At 34.5% G+C, this 14756-nt stretch overlaps 1 protein-coding gene across 1 annotated transcript in view; it reads right to left on the reverse strand.

The window, feature by feature from the left end:
• Positions 1-644: 644 nt before the first annotated feature.
• Positions 645-14756, reverse strand: part of LOC145666533 (uncharacterized) — a 34486-nt gene continuing 20374 nt past the window's right edge. Inside the window, exons 3-4 of the mRNA XM_081733841.1 lie at positions 7993-8154; positions 645-992 (exon numbers count right to left, since the gene is read on the reverse strand). Of these exons, the coding sequence (XP_081589967.1) occupies positions 961-992; positions 7993-8154 (194 nt within the window). The 3' untranslated portion in view covers positions 645-960. The remainder of the gene's footprint in view (positions 993-7992; positions 8155-14756) is intronic.

Below are 14756 nucleotides of genomic sequence, written 5' to 3' on the forward strand. Positions count from 1 at the left end.
GTAAATCACAGGAGATATAGTAATGTCTTCGATGTGTAGTCGTATAGAGGATCAGATTAAAACTTGTATCACAATTTGGTAATCGCGAAGATACAGTCAAGATTTTCGATTTTAAATAGAAACGTGGAAGGTATTAACGGCTAAAAATGAAAGACTAATAATAATCAGAGTTGGGAAAGAATTTCATATTAGTGTTCATTATAAACGTATATTTTTACATTATGCAGAACACAGCTGTAAATGAAGTTAATGATGAAATTTATTTCGTTATTAACAAAATGTTTAAAAGCATCCGTGAAACTGTGCATAGGAGGAAAGACATGATACTTCAGGGTCAAAAAGAGTACGCCGTTGTACAACGATGAATGTAAACACATGAAAGAATGGAAAATGGTTTAGATTACAATGGTTTCAGAATCCGAGGCTGTAAACACAGGAAGTTGCGAGGGATAGTAAACATGAATCTACTCGTATGTTTAGAGTCAAGAAGAGATAATATATATGAAAAATAAGATTGCAAATTTAACAGAAAATAGCAAAATTAAAACAAAAGATCTGTACAAAATCACAAGTGGATTAAGAAAAACTAATCAGTCTCAAATTAAGGTTTGGACTTTGTTTGGACTTGTTTAGACTTTAAAAAAATTGCACGTATGCATAAAAGATCGTTTATGAGAATAATTTGATAAATTTTACAATCAAAAAGGACCTTTACTACATAACGTACAGCCCAGTCGCAACATATTACTGAATCGTCAGAATCGTGACAAATGTATAACTGAATTTTAATCTTAATTTGTTTTACTTAGTTCTATTGTGTAATATAGTTAAAAACGTGAATATTTGAGATATTAAAGAATAACCAGTAATTGTAATTAATTTTAATTTGTAATTATTGATATTTAGATACATGTGAGAAAAATTATATTTAAGTTCATCCTTCTCAGAGATGACTCTGCTTCAACAGGGTCCTCTTCGTAAAGGTTCAAATTCTGCAAATAAACAGAGAACAAGAAATAAAGAATTAGTTTTCATAAATACAATAATGACTAAATAAATATTATACTTTTTTCTGGTACTTGTAAACAGAAATTGTCTGTGACGTCATATTCTATCACACATATGTACAAAATTAGTCGAATAAAAGCAAATGTCTTTAGGTTTATTGCAGTAATACTTTCTAATAATCCCTAAACTTTTAACTTTCTAGATCGGTTGCTGTTACTTCATAATTCAAACAGCTTCCCAATTCGCTCTCAAATGTCCCGATGACAAGCTAACATGGAAAATACTGTCCCCAAGCGCAAAATGGTAATAAATAAAATTATTTAGGTGTTTCAAATGCATCTTCTGGGATGGTATTAAAATTTACCAGTGTTAAAGAATTAGATAACAGCATCGATTTGAACACAAGGGCTACAAAATCCCACACCTACAATGAAAATAGCGTCTTACAGAGACAAACCTTCTCCAGCAACAGCAATAACTAATTATTAAGACGTAATATAACATCACCAGAAAGTATTTTTACAAAGTCTTTGTGTCAATCGTTGCAGTACTCTAACTGACGAAATGGCAGCTGACATCAAGAAACATATAGCGAAAGAAAACATGGGATACACTTAAACTTCAACTCAAAGGAATACTTGACAATTTGATATTATGAGTAAAAATATGTGTTACGTAGTATGAAGAAAATATGTAATCAAATAGAGCGTTATAATTTTAGCTCATCTTTTAAATTATAGAAATTAACTGTATTTGGTTTCGGCTATTATTGCTCACGGAATGACAGAATAAGCATTTTGTTTAAACACATCTACGCCATGATCACTACCCAACGTGTGAAGTTCGATTATTCTAATTAAGTATTCTTGGAGAAATCAATTCTATTGAGGTACAATATTCCTTCAAGACCTAACCGATCATAACCATTCAGCACAGTCATATTTCAAAATTAGGTCAACGTAATGTGAACCTTATTTGAGAAAGATTGTATTAAATAAACGCATAAGTGGACGGATAAGGGCTTAGATCGCTTAGCGAAATAAAATGTAACTGTTTTTTCAACAAAGAAAGTTTTCTATTTTAGATATTAGAAACATACACGTACCATGAGTTACATCTAAATGATTAATTTAAGTAGCTTTAGCTATATGCAATAATATCTATCTTACAAGTAATTTGCGTTTATTAATAGAACTACGTTGACCTTCTATGCTAAACTTTTTCAGGAACTTATGAACTCCGCAGAAATGTGTTTGTCACATTATATGGGCAAAGAACTGCTTACAATTTGAAAATATATCACATATCATTATATTAATAGTTCTTGCCCATGTTATACTATATTTAAATTAACTAAAAGAAATTGATAGTTCCTTACTATTGGGATGGAATCAGTGTTGTACTTCGACATTCTTCTAAGACAAACAAGTTTTAAGTTCTAAACTTTTAATACTATTCTATATAAGTTTAAATAAATCATAAAGCTATATTAAAAAGACAAAATTACCCGTATTTCAATTTTTCAAAGGAGTAGTCTAAATCTCCTTAAGATATTCCTAAATTCAACGTTAAGTTAAATTATTTATTTTAATAATAGCAATAAACCGGTGGATAAAATAAGTCATCTTTTACCTAGTGAAATGTCCCTACAGAATACATTAATTACCAGATAATATATAGTTATTTAAGGTTGGAATGAGCAAAAATCTCAGAAAAATTATTATAGAGCCAAGATAGCTCAAAGTGGATTTGCCAGGCCAACAGAACACAATCTTCGACTTCTCACCAACAACAACAAGATTTTTTTTTTGGGGGGGGGGGCTTTTCTCAACATAAATAGCTTCCAAAGAGTGAAGTGTATCGAGGTATTGTAAGGCAGTTTATAATTTTCCATTTAATGAAAAAAGTGTTCTAATGTTATTTTGAAGCAGAAATGAACGGATGCTTTGTTTATGCACAAACGACAAACTAGTAGATCACTTCCGTTTGATGTTTTGGTTACATTCATTGTTTGGTTTTTGTTGTTGTTCTTTCGCTACAGTCAATGCGAACGACCTACAATGAGTTTAGTGACTCTCCTTGTAATTTGAATGCCATGATAGACAGATAGTTTCGGAAGCTGACGCGACAGGTGGAATGAAAGTTTTAGTTTTGTTTATATACGGCAGGAAGTTGATTCTTATTCACCAATTGCACTCGCATTACGTATTCTATTTGTTGTAATCACCAAAGAAAGAATGAACTCATCGTATATATATATATATATATATATATATATATATATATATATATATATATATATATATATATATATATATATATATCAGTGGTTCTCAATCTTTTTTGACTGACGACACACTATATTGAATGGCAACAGCATCCCGACACACTTACTTGACTTTCTTTTATTAACAGTAACAAATTAGAACAATTTGAGATTATAGGTTTCTATGAGGTAGTGTCTCTATATAATATTGAAAATTGCTGCTGCCTTGACTGGAGGCATTGACTAATACAGTATGTCTCAAAATTGATTCTAACAAATTATTCGATGCATCATAACTTTTAATTCTAACATTTCGTGACATATCCTGTGGGACTGCGCGACACACTGGTTGAGAATCGCTGGTGTGTATATATAATCCTTTTTATTTTTAAAAGTTTCGTAGCTGAGATGGCGATTTTGCAGTAGGGGCAAATTTAGGATCAGATTCGTTACTCTCAATGGATCTTGCGCTCTCTTAACCTAATTGAGCTCGAGCTCACTATCCTAATGAGGTTGGCATTCATTCGTGTTTGCATTTCACTATCCTCGATGGGGTTCACGCTCACCTGGAATTGAGCTCTGGGATGCTATCCACTTACAGGAGTCGTTCTCACAGGACTCTATGTCAGTTTTGAGTCCGAGTGCTAGGTTCGCTAGTTTGGACATTTCTGCTTCGGCGTTAACTAGCAATTTAAGCACAAGTACTTTCGAGCACGTACTTCGTAGTTGAATTTTCATATTGTTTTTGATAAATTAAAATAAGGTAACAGTTCTTCGTATACCGACTAGTTTTCAGTGTTTATTTTGCACAACCAAATATACGTACTTTAGAATGCAGACTCACAGATAAGAACTCGTATCAAAGAAAAGTTGGACCATAGAATAGATTTTAGTGTATGAAGAGATATATATTTTCCCTTCTCGAATGTTCATTCTCACTACCAGGTTCTTGTTTTGATATTGCGCAAGCGAATTACTGAGTTCTTGCAAATTTGATATAACTGATGCTAATGCCTTTTTATTTTTATAGTCCAATTTTCTCTTTTCTAACTTTCATTTTTCCATTTATATTATTGGAACGTAGCGTGGAATAAGAAGTTTAAGGATATCTTCCTTATCATTATCAGATATAATTTACAGAGATAAAAAACTTTAGAGGAGTGTATTTGCCTCTCCGCGAGAACCCCTGTATGAGAATCTGAATGTGTCATTATATTCCAAATGTTGCGTCTGTCTCTGGTGTAGATAAAATTAACTAGTGTAATTTTTTCCTTTTCTTGTGTAGGATTTATTGTGAATTAATAATATTATAAATCTTTCAGACGTAGTCATAGTGGCGTGAAGCATCTTCGTGTGCTAAATTAAGACAGATTGTTGCTCTAATGGTATTTGTTCCTCCATATTCACTGTTCGTCACAGAGTTCCAGAGCTACGTAGGTTAAGCATTGAAATATCTTGAGATCAAGAAATATAGAATTCGTCGCGTGAACTACAAGTAAAAAAAACTGATATTTCGTTTCTACATGAAATTCCAAATGAAAAATTAAACTATCATTCTCTAATTCCTATACTTAATTTCAGAGGACCCGTTCTCACAACACGGAATAAATAGTGTCATTTCAGGGTATACAAGGGGGGAGGGAAGATCTCCGATGTAAATAGTGTACCACGTTTCTTCATTAGTAAATTATTATACACTAATCTGTACTCTCTTAAAATGTGTACATTTCTCAAGGAGAGGTAATTGCTCCGCCATCCCTACCCCGAAGTTCTAAATGATGTCCATGGACGGACAAGTATATTCTATATTCCGAAACCTAGACTTGCAATACACCAAAGATCGCACACGTATAATTTTCCTACTGAATTCAACCGACCTCCACCTACCATTAATGTCTTTACATCTATAAAGAAGTTTCCCATCCGCATTGTGCAAAACTAACAAGGAACCGACATGAACGTGTCATCCGGACATCCGAATCAAACCTAGTCCGTTCGGTAAAAGTAACAAACATATGTTCGTGCACAAAGCATTAGGTGCCATGGACAACAGAGTAAGTCCCTGGGGCCCATTAACCCTGTTAGTATAAAGAAAATCGTAGACTCGCAGTGAAATAGCTATTGCATCAACACTGTTCATTGGAGAGTCTTGGTTTATAGTTCATTCTCTTAAGCATTAAACACGCTTTCCAGAGGTGTTATGTATTTGGACCCATAAAGTACTTGAACAGGGAAAATTAGGAGAATGTTGGGAAAATTTCCTTCAAAAATCCCTCCCATCAATTTTGGATCCCTCTTGAGCGGTCCCGGGTAAAAGCACACAATTCAAATGTATCTCGAAAAGTATTATAAAGGATAAGAAATGAGTGTACCAAGTTTTGTTTTGATAGACTGAACAGGTGTGAGGGGAAAGGTTGTATACCAATACGCTCTGTACATACAAAACCTACATATGAGCTGACCTATAAAGAGAACATAATATTTAAAATATATATATAAACGCAGTACTATTTACCCTGATATCAAGAATTGTACCACATTCTCTGTAAAATGAAGCAAGCGTTTCCATTGTTATCACGCATATTGTTCCGTGACATGTGGAGAGAGAAATTGGAGATAAGTCGTAAAAATGTCTTCAAAAATAGCTCTATTATGTTGTGCGGCTTCTGAAGCGACACTGAAGTCGGTAGGAGCCAGTGTGCGAATTAAAGAACATTTTGAGGGGGATAAAGTACACATCCGAGAAATTTAACATAGGAAATGAAATGAAATGAAATCTTTGAGTTTTACGTTCCACACGTATGCCGGCTAGACTAAAGGAGACATTGATGATGAAATAATGAATGAAATGATGGAATGAAGAAAGTAGGAGGAAACGGGAGAACCCCAAGGAAACCCACGCACACAATGTTTGTCCACCACAAAGTTCACTTGGCGCGAGCTGGGATCGAACGAGGGACCCCAAGCACCAGAGGTGAACGCTCTATCACTAAGCCACCGCGGCCCCGCAAAAATTTAACATTGTTAAGTTCAAAACTTATGGGAGACATCCAATTCTTCAGAGCGGGATTTCCCCTCATTCTCTCTAGTAAGTCGCACACTGGTAGCAGTACACAATTAAAATATACCTTGAAAACTGCTATGAGGTATACGGATAAGATGTATATCCTTAAAACAAGGGAAAAGATATAGTAGGACACAGTAAGAACGGAATAGAGAACAAAAGGGTATGGGTGCTGATGTTGGTGGATAACGTGGGTCTATCTTAATACAACCATAGCACAGCTGCTGTTTAAAACGCTTGCTTCATTCTACAAAGAATGTGGTACAAATCTTGGTATCAGGATAAATAGTACAGCATTTATACTTTTTTATATATTATGGTCTCTTTATAGGTCAGGTCATAGGTAGGTTTTGAATGTACAGTGCGTACTGGTGTACAACCTCACCCCTCATACCTATTCCGTCTATCAAAACAAAACCAGGTACACTCATTTTTTTATTTCCTATAGTATTTTTTGAGAGACATTTGGATTGTGTGCTTTTACCCAGAACCACTCAAGAGTTAGCCAAAGTTGATGAGGGAGAATTTTGGAGGGAATTTTCTCAACATTCTTCCAATTGTTCCTGTTCAAGTGCGATATGGGTCCCAATACATAGCACCTCTGGAAAGCTTGTTTCGTGCTGAAGAGAATTAATTATAAACCATGTCTTTCCAATGAACATTGTTGATGCAATAGCTATTTCACTGCAAGGTTAAGATTTTCTTTATACTAATAAGGTTAAAGAACCCCAGGAAATTACTCCGTTGTCTATGGCACCTAATGCTTTGTACATGAACATATCATTGTTATGTTTATCGAATGGACTAGGTTTGATTCGGGTGTCCGGATGACATTTTTATGTCCATTCCTTGTAAGTTCTAAATAAGTGTTGATGTTTTGTTTATATTTTGCCATATGTTGTTACACTGTTGTCACTTCTGTTTCTTGATGATTTCTTTTTAACTATTGTTTCATGTTTCAGTTTAGAAATGACCAACATGTTATCTGGAACTATACATATAAATAAATACTTTTTTTTCTTAAATTTAATGTCCCAAGTTTATCCATAGAGGTTAAGAGATACGGTGATGATGACATGGATTATAATGGTGGAATGAAGAAAGTAGGAAAGGGTGTACTTTGAGAAAAACCCTGCGAGCGGTGTTTGTCCTTCATAAAGGTAAAAAAAATAATATATATTAATGTCAATTCACATTAATTTTCTCATATTAATGTCGCAGCCAATATACTTATATTTTCCTTCCTGCTGTGTTCACTCTTCAACTTTTATTAACCTTTTGAATTGATATTGCATTCTACTCAGCTAATTTTCTCCATTCTTGACCATATCCACATTTTGAATGTTTCCAGTTCTTTGTCATTCACGTTGTTGTAATGTCATCATTTCATCTTCGTACAGTGCAATATTTCAACAGAAACATTTGATGATTTCTTTTTTGTAACTCTTAACTAAACGAGGGGGCACGGTGACTCAGTGGTGGAGTGTTTACCTCTGGTATGTGGGGTTCCTGGTTCGATCCCAGTCAAGTAAGTTTGTGGTGGACAATATCGTGTCCATGGGTTTTCCTGGTCTAATGGTATTCTGCATAAATTAAAACGACTCTATGTAAAACCACTGTAAATGTCATTAATATTAAAACGAACAGTACTTACTTTCTTCATCGCTACGACACTCATTACTGCAGCGGAGTTCGCAGAAGCTAGTAAATGTTTTTGTGGTGTTGGTTGGATTTTGGGCACAAATTGGTCTGTAGAGTATTGGGCATTCACAAGCTGGACATAGAGCTTTGAGGTTTCCTTCCGTCAGCAAGGATGCTGAAAAGTGAATTGACCTATTACTTAAGATAGAAACGATTGATTGCAGACAATAATAAAGCAGTTAGTCAAATGGAATTAGATTGAAACCCAATGAAAAGAAATACGTATTCTTATACACCACTTAGTATTACGCACGAGACATGAATCACATTTTTTTTTAAATCCTAGACGAGACGAGAAACATGACATTTCTCGTTTCGTTTTCAAGACAAGACGAAATATTTTACGAGTCTCATGTACAACACTAATTCACTTATGCCTTAGACCTCAAATAATGTGTAAGTAGTTCATGATTCGTAGTAAATAAACTATAAATTGATTGACTATAAATTGATATAATGAAAGACAATTTATCAACGTTGAAAGATACGCAAGTCTTTACACAATATACTCCAATGGAACACTTTTATCTATTTGATTAATTATATACTAGCATTTCTGTTACATTATTTGCACAAGTGAGAAGTCAAAAGTTTAGCCAATATCTTTCTATTTCTGATAATTTGGTTTGTTAAAATCAGTTACTAGTAGCTTCGTGCTGTGAACAGATTTTTGTTTGGTATGAACATTGAATAGGAAACCTAAGTGATATGTATCTTTTTAATTCATGATAATTATTCAACAGTTACGTCTATACAGCATTTGAACATCCTATTACTAGGTTATTACAAAGTCTAAAACTCTACCAATACCACTACTTCGTAAAGCAAGTACATAAATTATCAAAATAGGACGAAACTGCTACATTTATGAAACGGGACTGCAAAGTTATTTCTCATCTCGTGAGCAACACTATGGCTGGCCACTAATTAACAACAGGGCAGTTTATCGAAGTGGAGGAGAAGCACATACAGGAAGTCGCACATAATGGAATCAAGTCTCGTGTATCACACTTACACGAGAGCAGGCATAATGTAAAGAATTATGCTATAAACTACGCTATTTACCTGTCATTACCGCTCTTTTTCATCGCCAATTTTCCTATCTGCTACTTGTTCTCTCTGTGTTGTTTACTGGGAAGAGTAGCAGGCAAAGTATGACGTCATAGATTATCGAGTTAAGAAAGACTATCGTAAGTTTAGGTCTATAGTAATAAAGACATACAACATTTCACCGGTCATAGTTGAGCTTCATTTGACTTAACCTTATAACTCAGAACCTAGTAAGAGTTATACTAACACAATCTATCAAAAACGCAATATTTCAAGAAAATAAAACTTCTTACTCCTTAGTAGACAGAGTATGAAGAAGTATTATTTTAAAAGCATTTTCGCTATTTTATTTTATTCGCCTTCACATCTAACATTCACTTCGTCTTTGCAGCTACCATACTATAAATGATATTAAAAAGTAAACTAAACTAAACTGTCTATCGTTACAAGTCAAGAAAGATTATAGCTGGCTTGATTGCTATTCGTTGAGTTATGTGTGGTCAGCACATCAGCTTCTATCGCTTGCTCTTTAGATAGGAGCTTGACATCTGTCAATTCAAGTATCCCCCAATTATCTCACTATGCTACTATATCAATAGCGAATTTATTCCCGTACCGCTAAAAAAAAAAAAAACTCCCGAGACCTCATCTATTAAAAATACGAGTGTTAATTATACGGCTAGTCATAAGCATTAATTATTGCAGTGCCCCGTGTAATGTGAAATTTTTTTCTTGATCAAATTTTCATGCAATAATAACAATATTAAGAATAGTGTTGCGTAAAAGACGAGAAATGTCTCCCTTCGTCTCACAAGAATCGAAACTAGAAGTACATTTTAAAATTAGAGACTAAACAATAAATTTCATAAGTCTCGTGGATAGCATTAGTTTATCCTAGGCTTAAATCTCGAACACTGTTTTAGTGTTACCTGATTCAAATCGACGAAGTGATTGCTCGAACATAATGAAGAACAGTTATCAGCTTTTGAAAGTACACAAGTCATTACATAAATAATAAATATGATTTCAATGTTTGTTATATCACACTCTTTGTGGATCTTAAAGGAGGAGAAAGGATTCTGATAACGTTGAGATGAAATTGCAAAAACATCAGAGCTTAAATTTTCTGCAGAAATTTATGAAACAAGACAAGAAAAATTTCGAGACGAGACGACAAAGAATTCTTGAAGCATCGAGACGAGACGAGGTGAGAGTAGTACAAAAAAAAAATGCGACTCAAGACAAGAAAACCTCATTTCTGTTCTCTTGAGCAATGCTAAGAATAAACATGGGCATGTCTCTTTAAAAGCCAAAATTCATGCATTTTCAAGAACCCTATTATATCTAAATTAGAATATCTCACAGTTAAATTCCTGTGAATAACTATATAACTGCAAAAATATTTTGCCAGTTATTCTGTAACCTCCATTCGCGTCTGAGATTTTATACAAAAGGGTGTCTAAGAATTTTACCTATTTTACTTGCTATGAGAGCAGTCCCACTAATATTGCTAATGAAATAAAAGACAATATATTGATTGAAAATAAGATAATTTAAGATAATACCCAAATAAATTCGATAAATATTTTTGATATATTATATGTTAAGTAAACTGAACTTACCTGCAATTATAACAATTATCAAGATTTTCATGATGAGTGCTTGTTAAAACTTTTAATTTCTGTACAATATCTCACTCAGCTTCCTGTTTACTTTTTAAATGTTATTTCATTCACTATATCGTAAAATTCATAAATTTGTCTTAGATCGTTTCCTGCCGCTACCCTTTTATGTGTTTGCAGTTCATTTATATCTGTGCTATCGTGATAAAGGAGGGAAAATGCGTCACTGCCTTGTGGTTTAGAAATATCCTGTCAATCAGCCTTCGATGTTTGGAGGAAACATGACCCTGATCAAATGATATCGATAAAATACGTTAATAGCTTTTGTTTTTGTTTACAACTTCCTAAACACGTAGCACATTACTGAGAAGAGCCAGAAATTTCCATATAACTGCATTAGTCATGCATAATCATGTAATGGATATTCCAATCTGAAGAACAAAAAACATCACTGCGTATGCATATTTATCAAACTAGGACAAACGCTCCGGCAGTTTAAAGCATAGAGCTCGATAGCGGAATTTTGTTCTAATCTAAACGGAAGTATGAGTAACCTATATGTATCAGACGCCGGATGTCTGTTTCTGAAACCTACTAAATTAGTAGTTTTTTGAATGGTTTAAACCAGAACACTAATTTGCTTGACATACCAAAGTCAAAATAAACTTCCAAGTTCGAATTGAATACATCCCTTTCATTTTATGAATTTGACAAATATTTAATAGGGACGTTAACATAAAAATTGTGCACTTCTGGAAAAAAGGTGAAACTTTCAAGAATACTTGTATACACCCGGCAGAAGAAATCTAGAGGTAGGGCCCAAAGTTATTGGCTGCCATATTAGTAAATGGCCGCCATCTTGAAAAATAGGGCTATTTTTAACAATATCCATTTTAAGTAGCTATTGCTTCAACACTATTTATACCAATTTCATACTTGATGCGTCATTCTCTTTAGAATAAAACAGGCTTTTAAATGCAACATAGCGCATGTCCGTATGACGTACAAGAAAAAGGAAATTTGCAGGAAATTGCGATCTAAAATTTCTGGGTAAATTAATATTCGAACGAAGTTTATTGCTAACACTTCATTTTCTTTAAAATGATATAGTTTCTCAATTGCAATGCTGTATATGGCCCTGTGAGATATGAGAAAAGCGAAATTTGGGGGAAATATAACTGAAAACCTTTTTTAAAAAAGATATTTGCTCCTGAAAAGATCCTGGGTGAAAGCACGTGACCTTAATGTACCCTGAAAAATACATTGGAGTATTGGTAATGTTTCTGCCCAATACTATTCCGATATCATACATAGTAACGTTGTAAAAAATAATTTCCCAATCCTCTTAATTATGCAATTGTACCTAGGTACATTAGGGTGGTTCTTTTGACACTCTTCATTTTGAGACCTGGACATATAAAGGGAAATTATTTATAACATTTCATTTGTTTGTGTTTCATTTAATTTTGCATTATTGTACTTTATCATTTTTTTTTAACACAACAAACCCTTTGCTCCTATCTGACACGTTAGGAAGGAAACGGGAAGAAGTATTAGAGAATTCATTCTCAATGTCATTAAAATCATCATCACTACTGACAACAAAAGTAGGAAGCTCGAATTGTTCACTTTCATTTTCAGTCAATACACTTGTAAAGCATTGTACACTGCATTTTGTACATGCAACGAGGAGTGTTGCACTTTTTGCAAGAACAACTGAATAATTCCTTACATGTACGAGCTTCTTTAGGAAGAGTTGTCCATGTTGGCTCCCAGTTGCCAGTTTCATTTGTGTGCAACCCCAAAGGCCTGGATCAGGTAAGGTAGGTCGTTTAACCAAACACTGTCTCCAACAATAATCAGTTTGATAAGCACTCTTCAAGACATGTTAAAATAAAGCTGATTTGTTGGTGGTATTTTTTTGGAACGTCCTTTCTATGTAGAGTTCTTTCCTACACTCATTAACTGTGCTGTGGCATGATGACTTATCATACATCAAAACAAGAAATCTGTCAACTTCGTCCATAAAAATCTCCATTTCCGCAGGTTGTTGAGACAAAATCTGGAATGTCTGTGTGATCTTCGAGAAATTTCTGTTTCCCAAGCGTTTTTTCCATAACCAGTAAACGAGGAAGTTGTGTCGCAACCCGACAAAGCATGTAAAAATAGAAGGGAAGTAGTTTTTTCGACTCCAAGCTTGGTAAATAGTAGATGAATTGGGATACACGCTGAATTCTTTACAGAGCAAAATGCAATCCATAAGAAGTGTGGTTGTAGTTGATTAAATTTTGACAAAGAAAGCACTACAACATCAGTGTCCACTATCCGAATGAACATAGATTTGTGGCCTCCTTAGCATAAGGCAAAAGTCTTGTATCCACTTCTTCTTGACTGCATGGCTTAAGATCTTCATGGGTACATAATGGTGTATTGCATAATATCGTTTCTCCTTTCGTAGTTACCACTTCTTTCCCGACTCGAGATACGAATTTAGTTGCAAGTAGATCGAAGAGTTCCTTCTTGTTATCACAATTGAACAAAACGTTCTTTCAAGTTCTAGGCACAGGTGTATTACTCCAACTTTTCGTCTTATGCCAGTACCTCTATACATCCTGGTCTCAGCTTTCAAACTGTTAGGTTAGTAGTCATCCCAGACAATGTCAATTCTGTTTATACTGTCCCATTCGTGAAGAACTATGCTGGAAAATCTCTGCGTACACATCAAAAGTCTTGGCATCTCCAGGAGGTATCATATAAACTAAGGCTGGGCCATCCAGTATGGCACATGATGCTAAAGGTTTGTCGCTGAGATAGTCACAAACAATTCTGAAACACTGAAGAAGATCAGATTTCAGATTTCTTAGATTTTCGAAGACGCCCACAGTCTGACAAAGAAGGTGGAAATGGCTGGTTTTCATGGCTAAAAAATTCGTCAAGATCAGAACCTCGCTGCTGACACACGATATATAATTTTGAAGAGAGGCATGCATCATTTCTTGCTCTTCTCATCAGCAATTGGGGTTTGCTCTCTGTTGGAGGTTTTGTTTTGAATAACTTCACTTGATTGCGTTTGACCGGTTTCTCAATTGATACTACTTGTTGTTCAAGTCTGTTGTTGACAAATTATTTGAATTGCTATATTCCAAGATCTCTTATTTCTCTTAAATCCACAATTCTTTTTTGAGAAACAATGACTTTATTATGCACATTTCCCAAACCTTAGCTGCTGTCTTCAGATGGATTGCCTAAATCTTCAATAGTGTTTTCCAGTCTTTACATGTTTGAAAATAAATACTGGGTTTTTGATGATCATTCGTGGTGTTCCTTTGAGGCTGTGCTAGGCTTTTAAACCCTTCTTCAAATTTTTCTATCAATCTTGTTACTTCAGGACTAGCTACCATCCATCACCTCAAAACATCTGGGTTTTCTGTTAGTCCTACCATCCATCACCTCCTTCTCTCTTAACGTACGCATTGCACTGTTCATGCGCCTGGTCCAAGAAATTGCAGAAAATAATCTCCTACTAATGTTGGCAGTAAATTTCCCAGCTAAAAACTTCTCATGAATTCTCGAGTATATCTCTGGCAGATTTTTCATGTCACGCTAATGTACTGGAAGCCATCTGGTATAGTTTTGGTGGTTAAATAAAAATAACCAATTATCACGTCTTGTCAGAGTTCATATAGAGCTCAAAGTTGGAGCTTCAGATTGATGTCAAAAATATCAGAAGAGAATTCTCTAGTTCCATCACTGTACTCCAATATGAGAAACTTGGAATCCTTTCACAATTGTCTTTACACCATTCCTTAAACGGAAGAGGCTCAACAGTACCATGTTTTTCTTCATGTCCATTAATATATTGGGGATAAGCTTGTTTTGACAAGGTAAACAGGGCACATCATGTCACCTGATGTGCATACCTTGGCTTGCAGTATGAAGCACTTTGATATAAGACTAATCTCTACCTGAAGATGTTAACCCACCCTCAATGATACATTCAGCCCATCTACTGCCATCTAAAAGATCTTCGAGTACACTTATGATA

The sequence above is a fragment of the Thermobia domestica genome, chromosome 1 (assembly GCF_964235325.1).
Source record: "Thermobia domestica chromosome 1, izTheDome1.hap1.1, whole genome shotgun sequence".
Lineage (NCBI taxonomy): Eukaryota > Metazoa > Arthropoda > Insecta > Zygentoma > Lepismatidae > Thermobia > Thermobia domestica.